This window comes from Tubulanus polymorphus, chromosome 2 (genome assembly GCF_964204645.1).
Source record: "Tubulanus polymorphus chromosome 2, tnTubPoly1.2, whole genome shotgun sequence".
Taxonomy (NCBI): Eukaryota; Metazoa; Nemertea; class Palaeonemertea; order Tubulaniformes; family Tubulanidae; genus Tubulanus; species Tubulanus polymorphus.
This window is the reverse complement of record NC_134026.1, coordinates 5255551-5283117: the sequence shown is the minus strand read 5'-3', so window position 1 is coordinate 5283117 and position 27567 is coordinate 5255551. Positions and strand designations below refer to the sequence as shown.

General features: G+C 36.6%; 2 protein-coding genes across 3 annotated transcripts; one reads left to right on the top strand and one right to left on the bottom strand.

Moving 5' to 3' along the window:
* Positions 1-332: 332 nt before the first annotated feature.
* Positions 333-15906, bottom strand: LOC141899611 (cilia- and flagella-associated protein 43-like). Of its 2 annotated transcripts, XM_074786022.1 has the most exons (38): positions 15744-15906; positions 14856-15106; positions 14236-14329; positions 13759-13926; positions 13070-13334; positions 12761-12884; positions 12264-12355; positions 11748-11996; positions 11590-11670; positions 11029-11177; positions 10782-10885; positions 10544-10693; positions 10276-10454; positions 8535-8684; positions 8331-8458; positions 8061-8229; positions 7609-7737; positions 7402-7479; positions 7144-7269; positions 6904-7008; positions 6637-6753; positions 6517-6558; positions 5394-5457; positions 4957-4980; positions 4260-4351; positions 3870-4076; positions 3627-3770; positions 3379-3534; positions 3167-3286; positions 2968-3075; positions 2710-2885; positions 2374-2596; positions 2173-2285; positions 1811-1970; positions 1539-1703; positions 1383-1463; positions 1140-1293; positions 333-765 (listed from the first exon to the last, which is right to left on the bottom strand). In XM_074786022.1, the coding sequence occupies exons 1-38, from the start codon at positions 15770-15772 to the stop codon at positions 596-598; spliced, it is 5136 nt and encodes a 1711-aa protein (XP_074642123.1). In that variant the 5' UTR covers positions 15773-15906; the 3' UTR covers positions 333-595. The 2 variants fall into 2 exon arrangements, with proteins under 2 accessions (XP_074642123.1, XP_074642124.1); XM_074786023.1 differs by lacking the exon at positions 4957-4980.
* Positions 15907-16011: 105 nt separating this feature from the next.
* LOC141900269 (adipose-secreted signaling protein-like) lies at positions 16012-27407 on the top strand. The gene is made up of 4 exons (XM_074787072.1): positions 16012-16147; positions 16790-17020; positions 21686-21814; positions 23759-27407. Exons 1-4 carry the CDS (start codon positions 16132-16134, stop codon positions 23857-23859), a joined length of 477 nt encoding a protein of 158 aa, XP_074643173.1. The 5' UTR covers positions 16012-16131; the 3' UTR covers positions 23860-27407.
* Positions 27408-27567: the final 160 nt, after the last annotated feature.

Sequence of the window (27567 nt, the reverse complement as noted above, 5' to 3'; positions counted from 1 at the left end):
ATTCTCTTCATTCCTTTACCGTTGATGTGTCCACAGGAGCAGAGGGTTAAGGCAGTGGCAGATTTAGGGGATGTCTCAGGGTCCTGACCCTGCCTTCCCATGAGGTTGCCCTTCTCATTTCATCAAGACTGGGATTGCCCTTTTCATGCAGATTTGACAATCATCCTCTTGGAAATTGCACCTTTTCAAATGGATTTCTTCAAAAATATCTAGCACCGACAAAAGAGGAACTAAATTTATCATTCAATTAATTAGTTTATTGTTATAACATAATACAAAAATGTAAACAATAAATACATGCAATCAAATTTGATTGCACAAAATATCTGAAGAAAATTTCGGACGGAAAACGTAAGTGAAAAACTGCCGATAATAAAAAACAAAGCGAAGTACAGCAATCACATGCAATATAGGAAAATGTTTATAGATTATCACAATAGACCTCTCTTTATTGGACGGTGAAAATGGTGATTTATAGATGGATCTGATTATTGCATAATACATTAGAATGCATCCTTTACAACTATCACATTAAGCACAAACATTACACAATACATTCGTCTGCTAATGCATGGTACAACATGGTACTGCGTTATTAGTGTTCTACTTGTACCAAAGCAGGGAATGTTCTCATACGAAGTCGCTCGACTTCTGCTCTCAAAACGGCCACTTCCTGAGCCTGCGCTTTAGCCAAGTCGACTAGCTTTCTTCTCTGCACGATATCCTGATATCTCTTCTCGGCTCCGAGATCTTTTTCTTTATCAGCTAGAAACAGAAAATACAGATATCGATAATTCTCTTGGACTGAGTAAGAAACAGAGCGCTGAAAAGTCAGCTTTCAACACAATGCATGTTCTCATTCGCATCAGTAAATATGTTGACTATATCATGAAGTCATACAGTATGGTGTTTAGGCTTAATGAATGGAAAATATCTGAACAGAATGATGATATAAGCTGCCAGGTAACATGTGTTTGATACAAAGTAGTAATGATCTCTGCGCGTTTGATGAATAATTTATTTGTTTCATATACCCCGGTATAGGCATTTTTCACATGTAGATTATATATTGTACTGGTTTTAATTTAGAACCGCTGAGCATTAGTTTACTATATTCATATACCAGGAGTGATACATACCATCAACTTCATGAATATGTCTGCGCTCGTTGACCGACACATTCAACTCCTCTAATTCTCCATCTAACGATTTATTTTCCTCTTCTCTTTCGCGGATTATTTTACGTAGTTCTTTCAGCGTGCTCTTGCGGTCCTGAACGTTCTTTTCATGTTGCTGAAAGGCCAGATTTGTGGACGGTATAAAATAAGGAATTGATTGTTTGATGAAGCATTTCTTAATCGTCTTGACCTGGCTAATTTTACCTGCTTGAGAAGAGCAATAGTCTGTTCCAATGTGGCAATTTCTTGTACGATCTTAGCTTCATGGTCAGTTTCATTCAAATACTACATATCAGAAACGAATCACATGAAAGTAATGTAATTTACTAGCAGCTCAATGAGGTATTTTTATCAACTTACAGCTTGTATTTCTCTTGTTACTTTCAACATCTGAATGTCTCTCATCTTGTTCTTTAGATCTTCCATTTCCATCAACATTTTCTTGTGTTCCCACTCTTGTTGTATGATACCTTTGCGGAAATCTTTACTTTCAACCATACTAGCAATTTTACTTTCTCCCAATCCCTGCAAAAATGCATCAAAATCATGAGTTCATTCAATACTGTCATAATTGCTTAACGCAAGTGATGTAACTGCCAATCCAATAGTCCAGAATTTGAATCATTGCTTACTCGTATTTTGCCATTAAGCTCCTCCACATCACTGCGATGAATGAGAACGCTACGAGTGAAATCATGAATGAAAGAACCAGCATCTACTTCTACCTGACCCTGCTTCAGTAACAGCTGAACTTCCAGATTACAAATGAATCTCAAACGATCTTCTTTCAACCTGAAATTACCATATACCACTAAGCATTTCAATCAATAGTTTACAAAGCAGCCAAGAACCCAGTAATAAACCAATAGTTGTACATTGAAATTTGGATGATGGAACACCAGCTTAGAATGATATTTTTCAGACAAAGAAGCTGAGATTATATCGATTAACGTACGTCATAATCATTCAGTCTTAAACTCTAAATATCACTTACTTGTTGACAGCTTGATTTAAATCATCAATTTCATTTCTCAAACGCTCATCTTCCTCGATACGTTTCTGCTGGAATGCATTCATTTCAGCCAGAATCAACGCTTTACTTTTCATCTAAAACACAAATAGATAAATCACAGGTTCAGTTACAGACAAAAAGCAAATTTCAGGTACCCAAAGACTGATTCCCGCATCATCTTACCATTTGTTCACTGGTTATTTTCATTCGTCTATATTTACACATTCTCTCCCAGATATCGAGCTCAACACCTTCAGGTATATTTGACTCTTTATCTAATTCATTCAGAGCTTGTTCCATTGTCTGTAAATGAATCTGATGTTGACGCGCTGTCGAAGGTCGTTCTGCAAACGGGTCCAGACCACGTACATCGTGGCTAGGGGTATCGCGTAATGTCTTTTGTCCCCTGGAATTGTGAAACGGTAATTTTTGTTACAGATTTGAGCGAAAAGTTTTGCGATATCAACAAGGTTCCACCACAGGCAACTGATACTCATTTCGGTTTCCCCTATAGTTTACCTGGGCCTACGTCTGAAAAGCTTGTAAAGTTGATCGACGACAATTCCCGGTACATCATGGAATTCTCGTTTGAAATTTTTATCCATTACTTTATCTTCGGCTGAAAGAATTTCATACTGTTCTCTAAAACCTTCGACGTTCTTCCTCGTTTCAGAAACCAACTGAGCAGCGAACACCTTTATAATAACAAACAAAACGATTTGAAATCTTCAAAGATCGTACATGTTTCTGAAATGCACACCAAAATGAAATCACTACCTTCTCTTGTTTCTTCTTATCCAACAGCCGATTCAATTCAGCTTCACGGATTTCCATTTGTTCTTCAATCAACATAACATATCGCAATCTCAACATCTTCAATTCTTCCTATAAAATCGAATGAATATACGTTACTTGAATTTAGTAATGCAGCTTTTTTTGGTTATTGAAAACAACTCTCTGTGAAGCTGAATCTTACCTGATAGATGACGCTTTCTGTTTTGACTTTCTTCATGAAGAAATTATACAGAAAATCATCATAGGCAGCAGTTCCCTCCTCGACAAATCCTTGCAACTTTTTCAACTCTGTCTCTAATTGCTAAGAATAGAATTAAAATGAAAGTGCTATATTGTTTAATGTGTCAGGCTTAAAAACCGCTACATGTATAGTGTCCAAAATGAAAGACATACCTTTCTGTATTTTTCCCTTTCCTCTTGAAGTTCTTTTACTTTGCGTTCGTATTCTTTAGCGGCTTTCTGTTCCTCTTCATTCCATTCCTCTGGTTTCTTTTGTGTCATAAACGCGGGAACTGGAACATCTTTCTTCAATTCATCTTCTTTCTTGATCTGTAATCAGACGAATGGATTAGCTTATTCTATCCCGTAAACTTCGTTTCACATTTTTTAACTCTTTATAAGATTCCAGTCAAATCATTTACCTCTAAGACACCACCCATCATCATATCCAAAGCTCGTTCTCTAGCATTGTCTCCTTTCTCTTTAGCGATTCTTTCCTCTTCTAATTTCTGTTGTTCTTCCAACGCTTTGCGTTGTTCAGGTGTAAGAAACTTCTCCACTTTAACCTACAAAATCAACAGTTGAAAAGACGAGTAACATACACGAATATCAAGACGTTACCAGATTCAAAATATCAACTTCTTAAATCTTTGTATTTCAATTACCTCGTCATCGTTCACAACAAGCAAACCTTCAGGTTTTTCGAGAATTCCTAAAACCGGATCTGCGATCTTTTCCAATAAATCCAAATCATCAATAATCTTTTGCATTCGCTTATTTTTCTCTTTAATCCTTGCGATTTCCTGTTCTTTTTTCTTGTACATGTCGTCAAATTCTTTGTTAAACCCTTCTTTAATCCGACATATTGCATCCTAAAAGAAGAGATTTAAAGAAAATATATTTTCTAAGAAACTCGAGACAGCTGGAACCAGTGTTCCACATTTCACAGTTAAGTTTGGCTCTAGGGTTATGGCTTCCACTTCTGTGACGCAGGAGTCAAATTTTATCCAAGTCCTAGAACCAGGTCCTGTGTTTCAGAATGTAAAAACAATTACCTGTAACAAGATGATCTGTTTGCTTTTTTGTTCTCGTGAATGCAGCTCAAACTGGTTGTAATAATATTCACTGCCGCCTCCATATTGAGCACCTGTTTATTGAAAGTACATGGGTAAAACATTTGGCTATTGAAGAATATCCCAGCAAAAAAGGAATTAGCATAAAAGCTGTTAAATCACTCTCGATGACTAGGGTCATCAAGAGCAAGCTAAAATAGTTCAAGAACGATGTTTTGTTAATTGATGCTTACAATATCAGAATTGCATGCGATTAGAAAGACGAATATTGGACCAGCGAAATATCAACAGGTCTGAGATCTTCCAGCAGAGGCAGATTATCAGATTTTAGTTTTTTTTTTTTTGTTAACGCATGCACGCATTCACAATAGCTATTTCAAATTACTTGAAGAGAGATCGGCGAATAAATGATAATAGACTTGAATTTTTGTAAAAATTGATTATTTTGATTATTTCATAAAGGCAAATCTATTTAATGATTGAAGAAATAGATACTATAGGTAAGAAGAAATTCAAAATTATATACTCCATTGTAGAAAGGACAATTGTAAAATCTCACAAACATGTAAATTACATAGAGATTTATCAAATACACGTAAATAGAAGGTTAGAGAAAATTTGTTCGCCACATGCATATTGATTGATGATCATTTTGGCTTTCTAATGAAGACTTACTCACCAGAAGTTAACCCCAATCTTACATCTAATGTGAGCATGCAAACAATACATAAACATAACACAACGGTTAAAAAGTGCACAACGTTATAGTGTTCTTTTGGTAGAAATTCTTGGGAGGGGCAACACATATATATATATATATAAAGGGTCAGGACTAATATTAGGGCCACAGTTCTAACTTAAGCAAGGAAATAGGATTAAGACCAGTTTTAATTTTAGTATACTGTATTCATTTGTAGTTAAACAACCAAAAACAATGAAGCCTGGTCTAATCAAATATCTTTCCTGTAGAACTAGTTTCAGGAGGTTTCTGTATTAGATAATAAATGTCAGCTATACTGGTGTACTTGAAACTATAAGCCTCATAAACATTTCCCACCACTAGACTCCTCAGTTTCTGGGGAACTTTCTGTTGAGTGTAGGAAATTGGAATCTTACCAAGGCTTCCGGTAGTAGACGGTTGATCTTTATCTTTCTCTTCATCTTCCTCTTCTTCAGCAGGCTAGAATAAAAATATCATGCACTTACTACTGATTCAGTACGAAACTGTTTAATATCTGTTAAATTCAGAACAAGAATCTAACAAATTCTAACGGTTCATTGACCATTCAACATTCTAAGAAATTGATTGAAATTTCAATGAAAATATGAATAAACCGAGGAATAACAAATGCAGGCGTTAATGTGTAAAGACTATGGGATGCATCTTATTATCAACCACTGAAAAAACTAAATTCACATCATTAAAATAAGACATGCAGGAGGTATCTATGGATAATGTTGTACTTACTTTCACCAAGTTGAATTTATGGCGTATAGCCCGTTCCAAAGGCTGCGTGCATAGAAATATTAGAATCTCGTATTTGATTTACATAAGATTCCGAATCAATTCAAAACTCAACAGAATTTAAAGCATGCAATAGAAAATATCCCGGCGATATTGGGAAAAATAACACAAGCGCTTGAATTTGAATATGATAAATTTGAAAACTGGAAACTGTCAACAAATACTGGGTAATGCGGTGAACTACCTCTAGATCGATATCATCAAAATCGATGTCGTCAAAATCGTACAAATCTCGTAGTAATACAGAATGACGCTGTAAACAACAGGAGTACAATTGTTTCCCTCATTAATAAATCCTTAAATTCTCTCTAACCAACAACCCATCTTATGAGACGAAAAGAAAACACAATATCCGTGTATGATGAATAAACGTGAGAAATCCCACAATAAATATAGCCAAAACGAGAAACTTGAATAGAAGAGTATATATTTGAGCAACGTTTCGGCTAAAGACTATTAGCCATCAACAGGCGTACTGATGATGGCTAATAGTCTTTAGCCGAAACGTTGCTCAAATATATACTCTTCTATTCAAGTTTCTCGTTTTGGCTATATTTATTGTGGGATTTTTCGCGTTTAACCCATCTTATGTTTGATAGATACGGATTTCATGTGCTTGCTCACTATCAATGTTTATAGCGCAGATTACAAGCCAAGTCAATATACATTAGAAATTCTATAGACTAAGATATGCTAAGATTTGAATTAACTTACAGCTTGGTTTTTCTGTCCATGCTCAAGAATTTCTTTACGATCCTGAAAATATAATTTCATCGTCAATACTTTTCATTCAGGTCGTTCATCACTAATTCTTAAGTTGTTTCTTGTACTCACGTTCATTTCTGCCATTTCGATCAGACGTTGTTTCTTCACTTTTTCAAGCATTTCTAATTCCTCTTCTGAACGTTCTAGCATTGGATAATTCGATACTTCCAACACCGAGTTGAACGCCTTGAAAAGAGAAATTTTGTCAAACTAAATCTCAATGAAATTATGGGACAAGTAGTTTAATACAGACTTTATGATGATATACTTTACGGACAATTTCATTTGTCCTGTGCTCTGGATTAAGCAAAATTCAATTTGATTCTTTAAACTTACAACAATCGATCGCCCTTTGACAACCATATCATCCCAACATTCCTTTTTAATCAACTCTCGTAGGTACATCTTAGCCAGATTATCCAACTCGATTTCCTCTCTGATCTAAAAAAGAAATACAGTATATCAAAACAATATCTATACCGTATGCGTGTCACCAAAGTTTAGGAAATTTATCAATTTCTTCTGAAGTACAATGTACAAATAAATTGACTTTTTGACTGAATTTTTAGCACTTACTCTCAGTACTTCTGCTTCCCCTTCAGCCATCAAACGAGCTTGTTCATCAATATCCAGATCAAATTCATGACGTCCGAGTTTCTCAATGTCTGGCACGATATCATTTTCCTTCATCATTGTTTGAATCTGTGAAAACACAATATCACTTATTTGATTTGTTTGATATCGGTGTAAGTTATATGTAGTGCTACAGTAAACTATGAAGTCAAACGGAAAATCTTTGCAACATAAGTCTACAAAATTACGGTATTTACATACCATTCGTCTCATATCTCGAATTTCAGTTCTAAGTTGCTTCTTCATATCGGCATATTCCTTGTCCTCTTCTTTTATAGCCTAAGATTAAACAGATTTATTCGACTGAAGTGCAATGAACTGAAGATGATGGTTTAACTGTGCAGTCTGGAATCAATCAAGATAAAATCTTCGATTAAGGAATCCCGCGATCCTTGTCTTTGAACTTACATCGACTTCTCTGTGATCCAACCAGGTTGAATCTGCACCAAGAGTTGGAGTAGGTGTGGTGTACACATCTTCATCATCATCATCATCATCAGCAGCTTTTTCGGTCTCCTTTTCCCCCTCTTCTGCTTCCTACACATAACAAAGAAATATCATCCATTCACATTTGTAAACCTTGCCTAACATTTGATCATTTAGATTAACTTCAAGTGTAGAAGAGCAGAAAATGGACATTGAAATAGCGATTACTGGCTGAGCAGTTTAGGTAGGTATAGTGAGTTTTCATTTTAGTGGCACTACAGTGGATCCTCGTTATAACGAACTCGGATACAACGATTCATCGATATAAACATATATATAGAATTTTGTCCAAAGTAAGATAGTCTTATCATTTTCACACTGGATACAACGAACTGATTTTCCGGGCCCGCTTTGATAGACTAGTACATACATACCTGAACAGATGATTTGGTATTGGAACGAGACACGAGAGGAGGTGGAGTCCAAGCAGACATACTACCGAGAATCTGATCCTCGCTTTCACAGGTCTTCATCGTTTTCATAACGTGATTTTTGTGCGCTTCTTTTAGACTTTTAGATTTATTCATTCCGATACTCGTAAATCTAAACAGACAAATGATAATTGATTACCGGTACGTTATACGGATAATATAACTCAATATCAAAAGATTTGTAAGGGAAGGTACTTGTACAATTATACTTACTGCCATTTATAAGATGATATGGTTCCATCAAATCCAGTACAAAGAATATATTGACCATCCCAACTCATAGTTACGGTATTAACACCTCCACTCATGTAGCTGTATGGTTGAATCGACACTGACTTATCCTACAATATTACATGACAATAAATGATAGCAAAAGAGACCTATTCAGAGTAAATGGAGAATTAAACAAACTCTTACCAAGTTCCCGAGAAGTCTGATATGCACTGAACCATCTGGAGCACAGGACATCAACCATCTTTGATGTATCGATAAATTCAGTATTCCTCCTGGCAATCCGTGGCTGCTACATTTATCTTCGGGTCCCAGATACGAATCTTTACTGTTCGGCTGAAAATAGCATAAACAAGAGGTTAATCTCTAGGATCATACTCTATTAGTTTTTAAATTCTATTGCCGTTAAAAATTAACCTTCCTAGAACTGAGTAGTCCATAATCAGCCTATGTTTTCATATGATAAGGGTTTGATGATTTAGCAGTATATTTGATGAAGTTTTTTTCATGTCATGGAATCATTCTCATTGTTCCCAATCCCATTCGACCTGATTAGTGACTACTGTAATTGGAACCATCGCCTAACCTGCTGATTGTTCAATAACAATCAGCTAAAAACAGACCACTTTGCTTTTAGAAAAATGACATTTTGCATTTGCCCCAAGAATAAGTACATCCAGTCCAGGCATATGAGTGCTGTAATAATGGTCCACAGTTAAACCAGTCTGGTGGTGCAGTCACCTTTAAATACATTTCATCTACTCCAGTACTGAGTGCGTTCTCTTCTAGTGCATTAGGATTCAAAAGAAATTGTGCCTCACACTCTGTAGAAGTTAATATACTGTAATTCAATCGATACAAATGATATAATGTTTTTCATAAAATCAGTAATTCTAATTACTAATGGATCTTAGAAAAAAACCCTAGAGTAGTGATGATGTCTAATCTCCACCCTATGCGTTGTGGATAAACGAAGCCATGCAAAACCCACACTTACAGGTGGGAGAACAGTTTGTCTAACTCTCTCCCACGTCCACTATACAACACCATCAGTGAAGCATTTCAAAAAGAATCATATATAATTCAATTAACGAAGTAAAATTACTCTAAATCAACTATACATAATGATACAAGAATCGATGAGAATTGATACACGAAAAAACAGACGTCTAAATGAATATTTGTAACATCAGTACTGGTATTGAATATTGAAAAATATGTTAACTATACTGTATTGATAATAAGTTGGTGCGATGTGTTGTGACTGACCACTAATACTTCCATTTCCCTATATATATACTAAACATACTAATTCATGTGTAAAAACAAAACGACCTATTATTGAAGATAAAAACTTTCAAATTGATATAATATGTGAATAATAAAAAGTCTTATCAATGTTTTCTACCTAATGCATTTTTAGGGTGACATATTGAAAAATATAAAGCCATGCATTGGAATTGAATTCTTTTCCATAGAATACAAATAAACTCAACGTGAAGAATGTTTATTGATCACTATGTGAAATCTAATCTGCAATAAAATCAGTGGAAGAGATTTTGTTCATATAAACAACCTTAGGTTTCTTTACAACCGGCGGGACAACCTGAAACAATTCACATAATTGTTTAAACGATTAGAATACATGATTCAGAATTGTTAAATCTTTTGCAGACATGGAACAGAGTGAAGCAAAAATGTTATGGGAGGCCACCCCCGGGGAAAGAGTTCTGGACCTGGTTCCACAGTTGTGAGTTACAGTTATTCTGAGTTAAAGAGGTTCATTTTCGATGAGTTAACTCTGAGTCAAATCTTAACTTGCAACTGTGGAACAGGGTCTTGCAATCAAAATTTTGACAGACGATGAATATGTTTTTTCAAGGAATTTCTTCAAAGACAACATGTATAATGCACATAAACATATTACCTTCCGTGGTGGATCTTTAGGGACGATAATCTTGTGAAGCTGTTTAGTTTTCTGAGCAAGAGTATAAAGGGTGTTTCCAGCAGTTAATGCCGCTCCGTACGAGGGATATTTGAAGTTGAATACAATCTTTTTGATCACTTCTTCATTCAAAGTACATTTCAGATTCGAGTGCGGTGGATCTGAAAACCAACGGAATCAAGGTTTCAATTTATGATCAGTGGTACCATCAACAGAGAATCATCAGGATAATAGGATAATCATTCAATACCTTGTACTGTGGAATCTGACAGCTCAAAGATAACCAGTTTCGTTGCACCGCATTTCTTTTTCTCTGATGCGTTGCAAGTAACAACAGCCTGGGCCAGATGGGTTTTATCATCGAGATATGTAGTAATCGCAACAACATCACCCGGGACACCTAGATTGAAGATGGCGAGAATACACAAGTACAAATATAGGAATTCCTTTTGTGGAATTTGACCGATTGTAGCATTATCGATACTTACTGATTTCACCCAAGACATCAAATCGTTTTGACGGTTGACCATAAACCGCAAACACATGGCCATCATCTGAACCAGTCAGGAAAAATCGACCTTCTTGATCGAATCTATCAAGGTAATCAAAGTTACAATCATTGTCTATTCTTCAGTAATTAATTCAAAGTATAATTTCATCAACTTTGTAAGTGCCGGCACATTAAAAAAATTCAAATTGCTTGAGCTGAGTTTGCGTAGTACATCGTACACTTACGTAATATGTTTCAGAGCTCGTTGATAGAGCCGGTGTCTGGCTGTTATTCGAGGGTTGTTAATGTCAGTAACATCAACGATATAAAGATGACCGGTCTCCGCTCCTACAGCCACGTAATGACTAGTTGGACTACAGGCCAAACTAGCACACTGCAATATATAAACATAGAAGATTCACTGAATGCAGAATAAAGATTTGTCAATCCAATTTCTAAGATGCAGCGCCCGGCATGTATGTAACTTGAGTGCATCAAACTAAAAATAACAGCCTACATCCTGTCAATTCAATGATGTACCAGCAGGGGAAGGTGCAGGACCCCCTCCTAAAAATGTGAAGTTGCCTTGAAATTCCATGGGAAAATGAAAAATACTAAATTGATACCTAAAAAAGTTTGATTCATAAGCTTCTTCTCTGTATTTCCCAAAAATGAGTTAATGTTTTCCGATGAGGTTTCTTCTACCCTTTATCTGCCCTATTTTGGGGGTGCACCCGTCCTTGAATAAGACCCTAGATTTGCCTCCTGACCAGTATCTGATATCATTTTAATTTCTTTTGACTTACAGGTGCTCCAATTGGCATACTAGACACGAGTTTGCCAGATTCAGCAGACCAAGTTTGCAATAAACCATCTTCTTTTAGAGTCTGAAATGAAATGAAAAATTATGGGATTATAGCTGCAGCTCACCGGAGATAAAAGAGTTCTTACTATCTATACTTACAATACAATGTTCAGTTCCCGGGTACAAGTATCCAGCGGCGATAAAATTTCCATGATGTACATCAAATAAAGGCGGCGATATAGTCGATGACTTGATATCCAACAGATTTACACAACCGTGAGTGCCACCTACAGCGACTTTACTATACGAGCTGTTAAATGAAAGAGACGATATCGGGCTGCCGTATTGAAGAGTTTCAACTGATTTCAGTTTATGACCGCTGACATCGAGCAGACGCAGCACACCATCCTAAAATACAAACAAAACAAGCGATTATCTTCTCTTTTTCCATTCAAGAGACAAATTTCCCAATATGCAGGGGCCTGTTTATAGACGGGTATTAACATTGACCAGGGGGTTAACTCAATTCAGTATATTCAGGGGTATATTTGCCACTGGAGTCAAACCATTGGAAATCATTGATAACGAAAGTTCAAATACATTCAGATGAATTTGTCTGACTAAGAAATTACAGCCATTTACAACAGGTAACAGAATCACGTTACTATGACTTACCTCACCACCAGCAATGACGTTATTTCTATCCAGTGTCAAACAAGTGAATGCTCCATAACCTGCCACTTCACCTACACTAGCACTAGATTTCGCTAGAAAATAAATACATATCGCTGAAATCATCTATTTGAACAGACAATACGCACAGATCTCCTACACTTCTTAACAGATAACCAATGCTCTCTCATCTGGGAGCCAAGTGCTCTCTTTGACAACTTGTAATGCCTCATATGCAAAAACTGTGTATAATTCAAATTGATTACCAGCTACAATCAGCAGAAGGCTTACCACAGAAAAAAGTACTCTATCTTGTAAACATGAAAAATCATTTTGACAGCACCAGATTAGTAGATACAGTAGATAACACAATATAAGATTGAAGAGAATAGATGAATTCATAGTAAAAACAGTGTGTTACATCTGATGTTTTGGATTTCAAAATTTAAGGATGAAAATAACCCTATTGCATAGAAAGATCGAAGCATAAAAATGGTTACCAGTTGATTCTGATACATTTGTCCCCTGGCGACTGATGCCCAGATGCAATGAACTATCCTGTTTCATCAATTCATCACTCACTGGATTGTGTAACATATGAACTTTGAACAACTCTCCATCAATCTGCAAAAAAAATCAAAATTCACTATTAAATTTCACTATTCAAATAATGATCTAAAACTCAATTCAGTCAGGCCATTGAGTAATAGAAATTACAAAGCCCCTACAGTTAGAATTTGAGTATTAGATGAGAATCAGTTAGTTGAATTTCACTAGTCACTTAGTCATAAGATAAAGCTCATAGATACCTTTAGAAATTGTCCGTCTTTACACCCTACTAATAGATCACCATTAGGCATCCAACAGTGTGACACCGGTTTCACCTTAGCCGTTGTATCTTGAAGCTCTTCGAATTTTTCAGCTAATTCTCCGACGAGTCCGGCAACTGCTGACTGCGGTAGATCGATGGTAGCTTGAGTCATGCGCGTCGAGGCTCGTGTCGGCATCATTTCATCGCGATCTTTTTCATCAATGACGTTAACGCTCATCAACGCAGATGGTAATTTCACAGATCTATTGAAATAACGTCGTACAGTGAATTGATAGATGACTTCTGAGATTGATGAGATAAATTAAGCGTTTCAAAACCACCCAGGAATATTAAAGGAGCTAGTAGAATAGCTATACTCTTACATGAAGAATACATTATAAATTTCAAATTCCACTATTCAAAGATATACTATATACAAATTCAAAGATTTAAATTGAAATTTATAACTCAAAAACTAAAAATAGGTATGATGCTTGGTCTCCAGACAGTGGGTGAAATGTTGTCTTTTGATTTTAATTCTTGGGTAATAAGTATCATTTCAAATCTTCTGAGATTCTATAACAGAGGCAGCTAAGTTTAATTTCATACATAATGCAATGAAGTTATTCTCAGCACTGGATAAGACTTTTTAGGTTTTTCTACATTGCTGCATTTTAATGTTCTTACTGTTTATTAATCGTGTAAGTAATATCCGACTGCTCTGTATTCCAGATACTGATATCATCTTCCGATGTGATACAAATCTGTCTCCAGTTGGCCGGATTGAAAGAGACACTCGTCGGTATTATATGATTAATGTTAACCGATGTCAATTTTATTCCGTCGGCGTATTTCCTAGTATAAGACAAGAAAACAAACAACCATGAATCATCTTACAAGGTCAAAGCCCATATTCAAGTGCCTGTGACTTGAACGATATAAAATCAGAGAAAATAAACGTATTTCAGCACTGTAACTTGGAATTGACTGCAGCACACATATACGCATAATTCTCTGGGATTTAAACCCGCGCGATGCTCAACCATTTGTTAATTATGAATTCATTCTTGTCGCTAAGTGATTTCAGCTATTTCAACTCGTTTCATCAACAATATGAATAAAAGTAAAGATTTTCATGCAAATAGCTCGGAATAGAAAATTTACCATAATGTCAGTTGAAATTCTGGTAGGCCTGAAACGCTGCACAAGTAATCGCTTGAAGAAAAACTCAGATGAGATACTTCAAGCTTTGCAGCATCTGTAATAATAAATGGAAAAATTTACGGTATATGTCAACTTGAATTTGAAGTTTTAGATGTTTGAGGCCCTGACGGGTCTGTTCATCATTCCGATGAAGCGCGAGCGATTGAATATAGGATAAACAAAATGAAAATTCTACAGGGACTTCAAGTGACATACATCCTCTCCCTCAGTGGGGATTTGAACTTCATGGCATTGTTAGACTCAGCGATGATATGAAACCCCTGCCCTAGTTCACATATTGCCACATGAAAATGTACAGCACCAATCAGATTGCTTGTTGTATACCTATTGCTGAGGCAAATTCACAGATCGTGAATACAATAATCCAGGTGAAAATAAGACATAATTTCCAATTGGCTAATAATGACATCATGGCTAGTTGCATCAATAGCTATGCACCCTAGCTAATCAGGCAGGGTCTCGTGTTGTGGCAGTCTCAATACGATCACTTCAGGTACGGATCCTCGCCGAAGGAGGATGCATTGTAGGCTATACCACTTGTTTTGGGTCTAATTTAGTACCTTTCATTTCAGCAATTGGATCGAACAATGGATATGAGAATATGAATATTCTCGGTTGCAAACACGTCTCAGCGAATGCAAATACTTTGTTCGATTTGTGCACGGCGAGCGGACCGAGGCCGTCACCGGGACTCGGGAAAACAAACTCGTTTCCATCTTCTTCGATGAATTTAATCGCGTTACCGCATTTGTAACATATAGTTTGACGATCTACGTATTCAGCTCTTCCACCGCCGTAACCCTGCGTCCAACTAAAAATCAGAAAAGTTTCAGACAATATGCTAACAGCTAACGGCAAATAGGAAGATTAACCTTTAAGCAATAAAGTACGTTAATCTAGACTTGCCCCATAACCAAAATGATATATCGGTTTAAAGGACCCTTTAAATTATGATGAGAAAATGGATTTCATGTTGCTAAACAATTGAGGATAACCTATCATGTCCTTAGTTTTGATAATCCATTCAAATAAAAAATGTTATGAAATCACTCACAGTTATCAATTATTTATTAGTTAATTCTAAGTAGTCAAAAATTCAAATCAAAACCCACAACAGTCTGTGGGGCACAGCACAGCAATTTAATTGCTAGCTAGTGGAAACCCTTTCCCAGTTCTAATCTATGCTGCCATTGAAAAGAAAAGGTGACCTTAGTATAAACTGCAATAATTTTAACAGCGGAAGAATAATAATTCATATAATGAAGTCAAAATTTTCTATATTAGGACACGTACAAACCAAAAAAAAATACTCGCAATGCGAGTGAGTGTACAGGAGTATCTTTATGAATGAATGAATATACACATTGAATAAATTCTTGGTTGATTTGAATTTGTTATGTATTTCTGAGTTTGATTTTCTCCTCCTCATGTTTTCTGCATCGATTTACCCAAGTTCTAGAGTTCCAACTTGATCCATGATGGCGTGAATCCGAACATATAAATCTTCACTTCTCGTCTAACACAGCTATGCGTCGTTTTTCGGGAGAAAATTCGCAAAATTCTTAACTAAATTTCGAATTCCGCATGTGTGCAGTGCATGTGTAACATGTATTACCAATAGCAACCAGACGCTAGTATTGTACGGTGGCGCGAAAGGGCAGTCAAGCGAACTGCGGCGTGTGAGGTTCAACCGATCACGCAATACGCGCCACCGTACTCATTACGAGAAGAACGGTCTCGGTCACGTCTAGCTGATACGGCTGGTACTGTCACTTCTGTAGACACTGTCGTGTTGCGTGTTGTGGATATAATCGGTGCTTGAAATCTCCTGTCATTATGCAGTGTACCGCTGGTAAGTGTCATTTACGATATTTCTAGTAATAAGTGATTTCGACGACGCAGGAATTTTTCGCAACTGACGATAAGTCGTGTTAAGTACTGATAAACACCGTTTAGAACCCTGGTGAAGTGGAGGTTTAAGTTTAAGCAAAGTTGAGGGTGCTTTCTAAGGCTCGTATCTTGGCACGAATTTTACTAAAGGTTGTTGTTGATAATCTCGACTGCCGTTAAATTGAAACTACAAATAGATTTGAATTACCGATATCGCGCCGAGATTGAAGTTGTGACTATCACTTTAAAATCGGCCTTTCCTTAATAAACCACATATCAACTAAATTGTTGAATTTTGTAAAATTAGTTAGGTTGATCTAAAGATTCTAATTTTAGTCAGTAACCTGATCATTAGTGGTAAGCTTTTATAAATGGATTATCGATTGTGGCGATATCCGATCATGAAACTAAACCACTGAGAGGTTACTGATTAGGCTTGTTTTCAGATTTGGCCCTAAAAAGGGCAACTTGAAAATTTCAGGGGGATCTGAACCCTGAAGCCCCATCTAAATCTGCCCTTGACCAAAGACAAGACTGTAGATAGTGTATGATTGTGATAACGAAATATTGGTTGGTTTGATTAACAGTACTTTTTTTGTTTCAGGCCTGGATAGTAAAGTTCATTTTCCAGTTGAACAGACAAACTATCACAATGCAGAGATTATCATAATCAATGAATCTGACTGTCAAATATCGGTGAATTTAGGATTTCTACAAATAAACCATTTCTACGATATACAGTTCACGATCGTCGATGATTTAGGCGAAGATGTTACGTTTGACGAGCTCGGAAATATTCAGATCAAAATGAAAGATGTCCGCCCTTCGGAGGATGGTAAGTTAATAGGTGTTGATTGAGATTTTATCCTTCAGATTAACGCACATTGAATGGGTTGGTTTTATAAGCCGAGTCACTATCCACCTATAGTTTTGAAATTAGCTGTTAGCAATAATTAAGTCGAAATATCAAGTTTCTTTAGATTGAGGGTTTTCTCTAATACATCAAATAGATGATTAGATCAATAAGCTAGATAAAAATGACAACTTTTGGGCGGTGTATGAAAAAACTGTTATTCTAGCAAGATTGATCATTGCCATTGTTTCTAACATGATTAGTTTGGCCTGTTTCTTTATTGATATGTAATAATGTGTAAAGGCCTATTACCCAGTGTTCTGTTCTAAACCAGGCCATCACCTTGCAAATGTACTATGAGTATTAGATCTCTGATATGAATATCATGTCGATTCTATTGTTTAGAAGTGTATCATCCTATCCATTCTTTTACTATTAATATGTCTGAAATTTGATGTATGTTGTTATTAGCTTACTGTTTATCTACTGCTGACAATGAATGCTTGTCAAGCCAAAGAAAAGTTCATTTAAGATGATACCACATGAAGTGAAGACCGAAACATCGATTTAGTTAATGTTCTAAAAGCTTTGAATTGAATTTCGCAAAATGTGAAAACTGGAATCGATTCTAAGAAATTCTTTCATATTTTGCTTGAGCCACGATATTATACGGACTTTGTGGATTTATTTTCAATTCATCCTGTCGATGTCTTCTGCAGATGTTGTACTTTCAGAGACACGTTTCTCACATTTTATTTAAGATAGTTGAAACGATAGATCAGCATGTAACTACCGATGATTACAATGATAGCTATTACTGCGTATGGAGTGGTAATGAGTTTATGATGACACCGCTGGACTTGCGATGAAAATGAACTTCTTATTCGAGGATTGATCGTTCGCAGCGCGATTGCTCCGCGATTAAACGTTTCATCACGGCGAGCAGACGCGCGGAGCCAGTCGCGATTGAATTTTCAATGCCCTTTGAAAAACAACAGAATTCTTTCTTTCACGTCACTTAAGTGCCTCGAAATGACATTGAAATACACCGGAATTTCCAAATTTCCCAGACCCCCATTTTTGCTTTGCATTGGTTTTACATGGCTTTACATGGATACTTGCCCTTTTTTAATGCCCTATCTAAGCAGGTCCGCGCTGAGTTTTTTTTCAGGGGCAGTTTTGTTTTAAAAAAATGGCACTTCTTCACCATAAAAGGGGCACTTTCCTATCGAAAAAGGACAGATTTTGCATATGATTTTTTCGATGACCTAAACTTAAACAACGTCTCATTTATAATTTTCATGACGTTCATGAATTTATGATATTTATCTCCAATATTCAACAATAACATATCTACAACAATACTTAACAATAGTTACCAAAGAAACATAAAAATTGTATCCCAATTTCGAAAAAATATTGACCCAAATTTTTAATGCACTGACCTTTTTGAAGGGCAATTTTAGGGGCTTCATTTGCCACCCCCGATCCCCTCGGCACGGGCCTGCTAAGTCTGCTCCTGGGTCTGCCCCTGGCGAGTGTATAGGAAATAAATTTGACCTCCTTTCTTCGCCGTTGAAGAAAATTACAGTGGGTGATGATGTTAGCTAATATTTTCAGTCGTTGTCGCGGCTAGTAAACGCTAGTAAACGCAACGAAGGTAGCTATCGTCTTGTGTTTAACCGGCTAGTGTTACTGACTAAATAATACGGTTACGCGTTCGTCAAATGTCTCGCTGATTGAAAGAACAAATGATGGTTACAGCACGTCCGTTCATTCCTAATGACGTATGATTATCGCTGAACACTTTTCTATGTATAATGATCGGTAGACACGGTAAACTTGTTGCTTTCTGTTTGGAACAGCGGGAACAGGTCTGTTTTCATACCATTTGAACTGAATGATTTTTTTTTTCGTTCAACGTGAGGTATAAAAGGGCAATCAAGATTTCATGCAGGAGTCAAGATCTCCAATGATAATATTGTGTCATAATTTCATCGAAGTCGAACTAAATTTGGATAAATTGAAAGTACAGATTTCCTGGTTAAATCCTATATTACTGGAACAATTTTCATTTAAGAAACACCTACATTATCAGCAAAATGTAATTCTGAATGTCGCAGCCAGGTAAATTTTGTATATCTTCACCAAAAATGCATATGATGACACTATGGGTCCTAGTTTTGGCAGTCTGACAAGTCCTTAAAATGGTCTCTAATCTTATGACTTATCAAATGGATCTGACTGAAATCTGGTCAGACTGATCTTAAATCTTAAAGCTTCAAAAGAGTCTTAAATGTTACCTGTAAGATGAAAATCTTCTTAGGGTGGTTTTACCTCTACCCAGCTCAACTGGTCCATATCTTGTAGAAGTACGAAGATACCCGGTCTAAGAATTAGAAAGAACTATTTCAGACAACCATGATTTACGTTGTCATGATATTTTGTTATTAAACATCCTAGAATCAAAAGCACTTTAATGCAGACATTCCTAATTATTTTCATCATCAAAATCTTCATTTTATCCCTTGAGAAATCAATGAAATAAGCTTGAAATATTGCGTTGTGGTTGTTGATTGAAATGTTATTGCAACTAATTAGTAATCGTAGCCGAAAATGAAGTGATATCGGATCTAGAAAAAAAGGAAAAAGAAAATGAAATCGTTAGAAGAATCCATTTGATCTGAAAAATGGTTTTCACCCTACATGTCCAACCTAACTTTGAAATAATCAAATGTTAAGAAGGGCTAAGAACACCAGTGGAAACCTTAAGAAACTGTATCTCAGAACAGGTATGCCCATACACCCGGATATTAAAAGGAATCCCTCTGCATGTTAGGTACCGGTACTCTTACTTCAGACAAAAAAAATCCGGGAATCTCTTATTTCATCATCAATTTGACAATCAGGACCCAAGGCTTTCATACAGTTATCTGTTGACAATATTATTCTAAGTTAAAGGGTCTGAGACTTCTACTGAAAATTTCTTGCTATTGGCCATGAATTGGTCTATGTAAATGCATAGCAGTTTCGAGTCTGATGATGGTGAAAGTCTGATAGAAGCGAAGATTTTTTCGATGATTTTCATTTCTTGAAATTGAAACCAAATTTTGTGGTAGGGTGGCTACAGAATATTGAGTTTCAAATAGATCTCGTATCTCTGCGATTATATCCCGCGATGGTTTATCAAAGGTTCCCCAGTACTCCCCCCAGTCTGATGACTGTCATGTCTATAATGTGTATCACACATGAGTAATAAACTGTTGATTATTTGCCCGCTGATTTCGATTAGTCTAGTAACTATCCGTCGCTCTCTCCGCTGAGATTTTTCTTCAGTCGATGAAAGGAATTCAACGAATAACCGCCCGAAGCCAGAGAAATGTAGATGTATCGTTCAGCTCAATGCATTATTTACAAACATACACAATATCTATGGCGTCTGTCATGATCTGTGATGGTGATTACTTGACACCGGGGACAATATATGTTGACCAATACGATATTCATTGGTTATGATTTCTGACAACAAGTCATATACTGAAAAAATAACATACCGGTGTGATTACAGTTCGACCAAATCCCAGATGAGTTATTATTGGCAAGGGTCTTATTAGCCGGGATCAGGCCCATGTCAAATTTGGCCTGTGCCTTAGTAAAAGGAGAGCGCGTAAATCACTCACTTGCCACTGAGGGAGTAACTTCCAGTAAGCATTCACACTCAGTAATTTGACTCACACTAAAACTTGGCATGGCCCTGGTCCGATGTTTTGGGCCGGGCCAAATCTGCTTCGGGTCAAACAGGCATGGGCTGATTTGGCACGCGAGCAAATGGTTGGCCTAGGCCTTATCCGGCACTGGCCAAAATGCTTGTGATCACAGCTATGAAAAATAAAACCAATCTAGGAAATGGCTTAATATCAGCTTTGCGTTTACTGAATAACGAACTAGAAACTTCAGTTCAACTTTGTGAAATGGAGCCCATGAATAAGAGTGAGGAACTGGGTCCAGGCCATTTGTTGATTAAATCTTTGATGGAAGGATGATGATAACAAATTGTGTTAGTTCTGCGTTTGCCGAGAGCATACGTAATTCAAATAAAAGCCAAATAGGAAATGCGTCATGTTAAGAATTGTATATACTATCTTATTCTCCAGTTTTTAATTGTCTCCCTGGTAGGCTGGGGTAACATTCTATTTTACTCAGCATGCGTCTTGCACTTTTCCCTGATTAGTGCTCTACACACTTCAAAAAACGTTCGATTTTCTTGAAAGTTTGTAGCTTTAATAGGGTAGGTTCAGGGATAAAACCTGTCGAAAATCAGCTCTCTCTCTTCCATGGCGGACATCTTGAAATTCTTGTTAGCACTATACACACATCAAATAGCGTGGGGTTTCTTTTAAACATGGTATTTCCAAATGTTTATTGTGAAATTTCTATGAAACTTTGTTGGTATATTAGTGCTTGTCCACTATTCAGTATAAACTTAACTTTTTATCATACGTGGCATTAAGCCACTTTCTAGTTCCTAAAACATTGATATGATAAACAGGATGAGTATCTTTTGTCTTTTCTAAATGCTAATGTATTGCTATTTGAAGTCAAAATGTAATCAGATCGATGAAAATCTTGTTTTTGTTTTCATTTCAGGACTGGGCCACGATCTAACTATTCAACTTTTAGCTCACAAAGAAAAACTAATGAACGAAACGTTTACACTAACAAGTGCCTCAAATCCGGAGAAAACAGTCAAAGTGGTATTACACGCACGAGTATTAGGTATGTGATAATGGGAGGATAAGAATGCGATGTTTGCTGCCCGTTGCCTGGTGATGATGTGTCAAGTAAAAAAGATTCATGATTTTTTCGCGTATATATATTACTAACCGGTAGTTGAACCAATGACATAAGCCAATGACAAACACAGCCGTTTGATTACGTCCTTCGTTCTTTACTCGGGAGAAGATTTCTTGATAAAAATGACTGATTTCCCCTCGGAACGGAATGTCCTCGACCTAGACTGCTATATATGGGAATGGTCGATGAGTGGGGGGTCAAGAATATATGTCAGTAGAATGTTCAAAATTCTTACTAGGCTGAGATTCGGGTTGAAAAAACACCTAAAGTGTGGTGGGCTTTTTTAAAGATTCGTAATTCTTAAAGGGCTTTTTAAGAGACGACACATTTTTTTCAGGATAGTAGGAATCAAATATTGACGTTGTAGGCTAATAACCGGTGTGAATTTTGATTTTCGAAAATACCCAACATAAGGCCAAAAAAATTGATACCTTGTTTCTCCATCTGCCGAGCTTAAAAGTTGACTATGCACATTACTTTTACTTTAAAAAAAAATCATTTTCAAGCTAACCGTAACAGACCCGGCAACTATGGAAGATGAACTGATAACAAATTAACAATATGACGCGACCGATTAGGAGAAACAAGGTATCATTTATTTTAGCCTAAGATGGTTGAGAGTTGAAAAAAATGGTTTAACTTGGCTCGTGATACTGGATTTTCAGAAACTCCTCAGAATTTCTGCTTTCACTCCGGAAAGCCCGATCATAAGATTCATATCTGATCGGTGATTACCGTGTGGAGATGTTTGTCGTTCGTTTATTGATGCAATAATCTCTCAGCTGTTCGTGTGAACGTTCATGTCACTTCACACGAAATCTGAGAAAATAAATCCTCGATGCTGTGGTTCTGAGAAATTTAATTAAAATTGCTTTTTTTCGCCTAAAGAAGGAGAGACTAAATTTCCATACATGCTTTTTAAGAATTAAGTCGCGTTAATAGTGTAAGGGGTGAATGAGCTAATATGTATAGAATGAGGTCGTAAGATTGCGGTATGTTATATCATCCTGGGAGCGATGCTGCAGATTTCAAGGATTTGGCAGATAGCATTTCTTAAGATTCAAGCGACTGACTGGATGGTTGAAGGATTCGCTCTTTAACTAACTACATTCAATCATTTAGTGCTTGTTCGCTCCTAGCTGCTGAATGACCGAATGGCGAACTTATACAAAGCAGGCTTTCAATGTGGAATATTCTACCTTGAGAAAAATCCCAGGCCCGTGTGTTCAAACGATCTTATCTTTCAAACTTACTTGATTCGAGGCCAAATTGCAGCAAGCGTTCTTTCACTCCAATATGCCAGAAGCTGCGAAATCGCTGCTCTTTGCATCTCATTTTGCGGGGGCACACTCCCAGGACCTCCCACTAAAAACTATGCACCTTCACTACTTGCCCCCAGTAAAATAACCAACTACCGGTAGGTAAAAATCTCCCTGGGAAATTTCACTATTATCCCTCTTTAAACAATATTTCTTCATTGAAATTTTCAAAGCTACGATAATGACATTTTTGATGCATTTAGCTCACACCAAGTTGCAGATTATCCGAGGTGAATATTGTGACCAACGCCACAGAAAATTTGAAATGTTTTAAATCTTTCTAAGATTTTCAACATAAGAATATTGAAATATTTTGTTGAATTATATTGCGAAATTAAATTTAGGGGGATAATAACTGGGGGAAGGGAGGGGGATTATTCCCTGTTACCATTCTTATCACGCGACGATGTTGAGTTCTATAGAAAAAACGAAATAGAGAAATATCATCTGATATGATTTTCATAAAGCTAACTACCGTCTCGATGCTCTGTAAGATTAGCGTTGTTATCTGATACTCATCGGTTTGTCTTTTTTTCCTCTATTTCAGGAAAAGGAAAAGGTACCCCGTCGCTGAAATCAGGGATACACTGCACCGGAATCAATGCGGATGATGACTCAGAGGCCAGCGATTGGCAGGGATTCGAATAATTCAGCAGTAACGCCGCGTCGACGTTTGTTTATACGTCGGAAGAAACTGAATAAATCCATTATTGCGTCGTTCAGTTTCAACGACAATTCACCATCGATACAACACGACTCTGATTCCCGTCGACCAGAGAATGCAGATTCATTCTGATTCCCGCCGACCAGAGTGTGCGGATTCATATTTCGACACGATAAGAATGAGAGAGGAGGGATCAAAATGTACTGATGTTATAAGAATCTTTTTCTTTCAAAATGCAGCTGTAAACAATGAGAACGGTTTCTTTTTAGTGCCACATTGTGTTTAGTTGGTACACTCCCTATGCCGTATTTTGCCTGGTAGATGATTGTAGATTGTTGGCAGGTTGATGAGGCTTGTTTTATCAGCTGCTGGGTTTCACACCTGTAACGACTCATGTCGCTGAATGTTTTTGTGTTCATTTCCAGTATTATGGCTACTAAAACGGGATGTAAGGGCCACTCAGCTTCGATAGTATGGGAACATGGTCCATGGTTTTCAGTCAGAATTTTGCTACAGAGTTAGGAAACTAGAATGAACAAATCTAATTGTGCATTCTCAATTCAGAGCAGTGCAGCTATATGTTGGTATCACATGTTTGACCCTTAAATTTATTTTATTTTTCCATTAAAATCCTTTTTCAAAGGCCAGTGGTGGCTAGTTGATGTACCAATGAGCAATGACTTCAATTTTAAGAATGATGTTGTTTTCAACTCTGGCTCGCATAGAAAAACCATAGGCAGCAACATTGGTCTCATAAACCATAGAAATGATTAAAAAGATCTAAAACTTTGGTGATTGTTTATTCGATTAAGTCTATGAAAAAATCCAAATACTCGTTCGAATGTTGAGTTAATGCGTTGTAATATCAACCAGACCAAAGGAGTGCATTAAATAACAGAAAGACTGATGATCATTTTCTGTGAAAAAGGTGCACCGGTAATTTGAGTACGGTATACTGGCAATAAAATTTACTTGTTAAAATGAAATTTGTAGAATCGATACATTCCTGTCTTCTTTACGAGCAGCATCAGTATCACTAATGATTGTTATTACAAATCACTGACAGATTCTGTATGACATGACAAACGATGTTGCATCCATGCCTAATATATAATGGCAGTTATTTGGTTTCATTCATCACAGCCCTTTCTATTCATATTTCTGTTAAATTGCTGGTGGTTCATTAATTTCTCTGTTTCTCTCCATATTATGGCCCCGTGAGGGTCAGTTAACTCATGCGTCATGATGCATAAGCATTAACTTATTGATGTTACATTCGGTAAAACCATAAGTAGAACCCTTGGGTTTTTAAATTTCCTCAGTTTTTCTGAGCTGATATTCACGACTCTGGATGCATTTTTTCCGATGCCAGTTCCTACCTAATTAGTCAGTATTTTTAACATCACAGCCTTATGTGACAGACTTATCTGTTTATGTATCTTCTGCAACAGGTTTTTGCATGGATAACTAATGGCAAATGTTCAAAACACCACTAACGTTATGAATATAAAATGCGTTTGTTCATATGTAAAAATCCCTAGATGCCGGTTTTATTTGAGCATGATTGATTGAACGATTTTATATTATTTTGTTTATTTATGTTTGAAAGTTACTTAGAATATAGTTCTACTTAGTACACATGTATGTGTATGTACCCAGGTCATTTTATGAATAGATAGGTTTGTCCGGATTGTTCTTGGTTTAATGAGCTTAGATTATTGTGAAGAGCATGTAGAGAGACAGGGATGGGTATCACAGGACAGGGGGGTCTATCGTATGAACCAGAGATGTGCGAGAGATATCTGTCACACATCCCTACCTAAACATTTCAATACTTGTAACTTTAAATTTCTATTGCCTTTCTTCAAGAAGAATGCCCATTTACGAATAGCCCTTCCCATTGAGAGAATGAAATTTACTGTCATGTCCTTATTTTGAGATTTTGGTTTCATCAGATTCTACCTGTCTGATCAGGACTTGTTGCCTATGCTTGTTTACAAGAGGTAGCTACATTTCTAACTATGATTTATTGTAATGATTATATCATGTAATGCGACTGATGTGGTCTAATTAGACCTGTGTAATTGTCATCGAGTACCTCATCAATCATGGCATGCATACGGATGGGATGGTTAGAAAATCACAAACGGCACTTCTGTTAAAAAATCATATGATTTGACGTAAACGTAAAATACGAAGGTTCTCGCAGTTTATCCTAATCACATTCATCAACGGAGTCACATGAAATCGCAACTCGCATGACTGATCAATGTTTCAAGATAATGGTCTGCTTCAGTCTGTGCTTATTCAGTAATCTGAAGTTGCAATCAGTCGAATTGACATACTGTAACGACAGGGCCTGCAGGATTGCAAGCACTTGAAATTGTTTGTGTGCACTGAAAGAAAATATATTGTATTTGCAGTATTTTGCAATTATTTGTTGCAAGCAGTGTATATTTAATGTTATTATAGCTATATTTAATACCTACAAATGAGGTGACCTTCGAGGGATGTTGTGGACCAAGTAGATGCCAGGTCATGGGAGTTGGAGTAAATCACTGTATCTTTCTCCAGGAGCAATGGAGCCTGAGCAATTGGGTGCTTGGCCAGATACTCCTGAATAGGGGAGATGACTGATGTAGTTAAGCTAGGGGTAATACCGATAATACCAACGTATGAGAGTCACTGATTGTGTATTAAGAATATCGCCACAAAATGAGTATGAAATTTTTACTATTCTCATATTCAAGATGACTTTATCTGTCTCAGTGTACAATACTCTCAACCAGTTCATTTTATGGTCAGTAAGTACGATGTAGTTTGAATTTGTGTATTATCAAAAATTCATATAGTCTTTATGAATTTTTGGTATTATGTACATGATAAATTGGTGCCATGCCACAGCAACCTCTGTTCCTTTAGTTTCATGCCATAATTTCTTTCCATGATGACTTCATTAGCTATGGGTACGGGAGCGTATGTTTTTTCGCCTGATCACAACAATTTGTAAAACTTTCCAAAAAAGGACGTGTTTTCCTTTCACGGCAACCATTTTTTTCCGGCCGATTCATCCACTTGTATCGAACATGTTTTCAGCAGATTGTTTGCTCTGGCAATGGGTACGCTTGCTTATACGCTCGTCTGTCCAAGCTTATTGTATTCAGCAAAGGTATCAAATTTATTAACCAATAGGATACATTATCAATATAATGTGGTTTGTTTGAATAGCTGCGGGATCTCCCTCTAATCGGCTTGCGCTGTTGGATATTGATTGCCAAGTTTGCATTTTCTTAATTGGGCCTATAAATTCGCTGGCGAATTCAATAATTGTAATTTGGTGAAACAATACGCTCATGAACCCGTAGCTTTACAGACTAATATTCAATTCTAGGATGGGGATTAAAGTTGATGTTTTAAATGAATTTTTGTTGCTCTTCCTTTTACATGATACAACAGGCACTTTGAATAAGTATCTACCTTGTCACATCTTGTGATTAAAAATATTGACATCTTTTCATATGAATGAATAAAACTGCTTTCTTCTGGTTCATAAAACTATTACTTACTTCTAGTTCATGCCGTTTTTTGGGAAGGAAAATCATTGTCACCTGATGGCATGGCGACTGACATGAACTTAAAGTCTTGGTATGCCGTCAGGTTTGAATCCTTGCCGAGGGAAGATTGGATAGATC

Excerpts from the sequence above, each read along its gene's own strand:
- LOC141900269 (XM_074787072.1), top strand. Across the intron at positions 17,021-21,685 it reads TGTCCGCCCTTCGGAGGATG|GACTGGGCCACGATCTAACT; the intron begins GTAAGTTAATAG and ends TTTTCATTTCAG. Across the intron at positions 21,815-23,758 it reads ATTACACGCACGAGTATTAG|GAAAAGGAAAAGGTACCCCG; the intron begins GTATGTGATAAT and ends CCTCTATTTCAG.
- LOC141899611 (XM_074786022.1), bottom strand. The coding sequence starts at position 15,772 with ATGGATCAAGTTGGAACTCTAGAACTTGG. Across the intron at positions 6,754-6,903 it reads TCAAAGGGCGATCGATTGTT|GCGTTCAACTCGGTGTTGGA; the intron begins GTAAGTTTAAAG and ends TCTCTTTTCAAG. Across the intron at positions 3,287-3,378 it reads AAAGGGAAAAATACAGAAAG|CAATTAGAGACAGAGTTGAA; the intron begins GTATGTCTTTCA and ends TTCTATTCTTAG.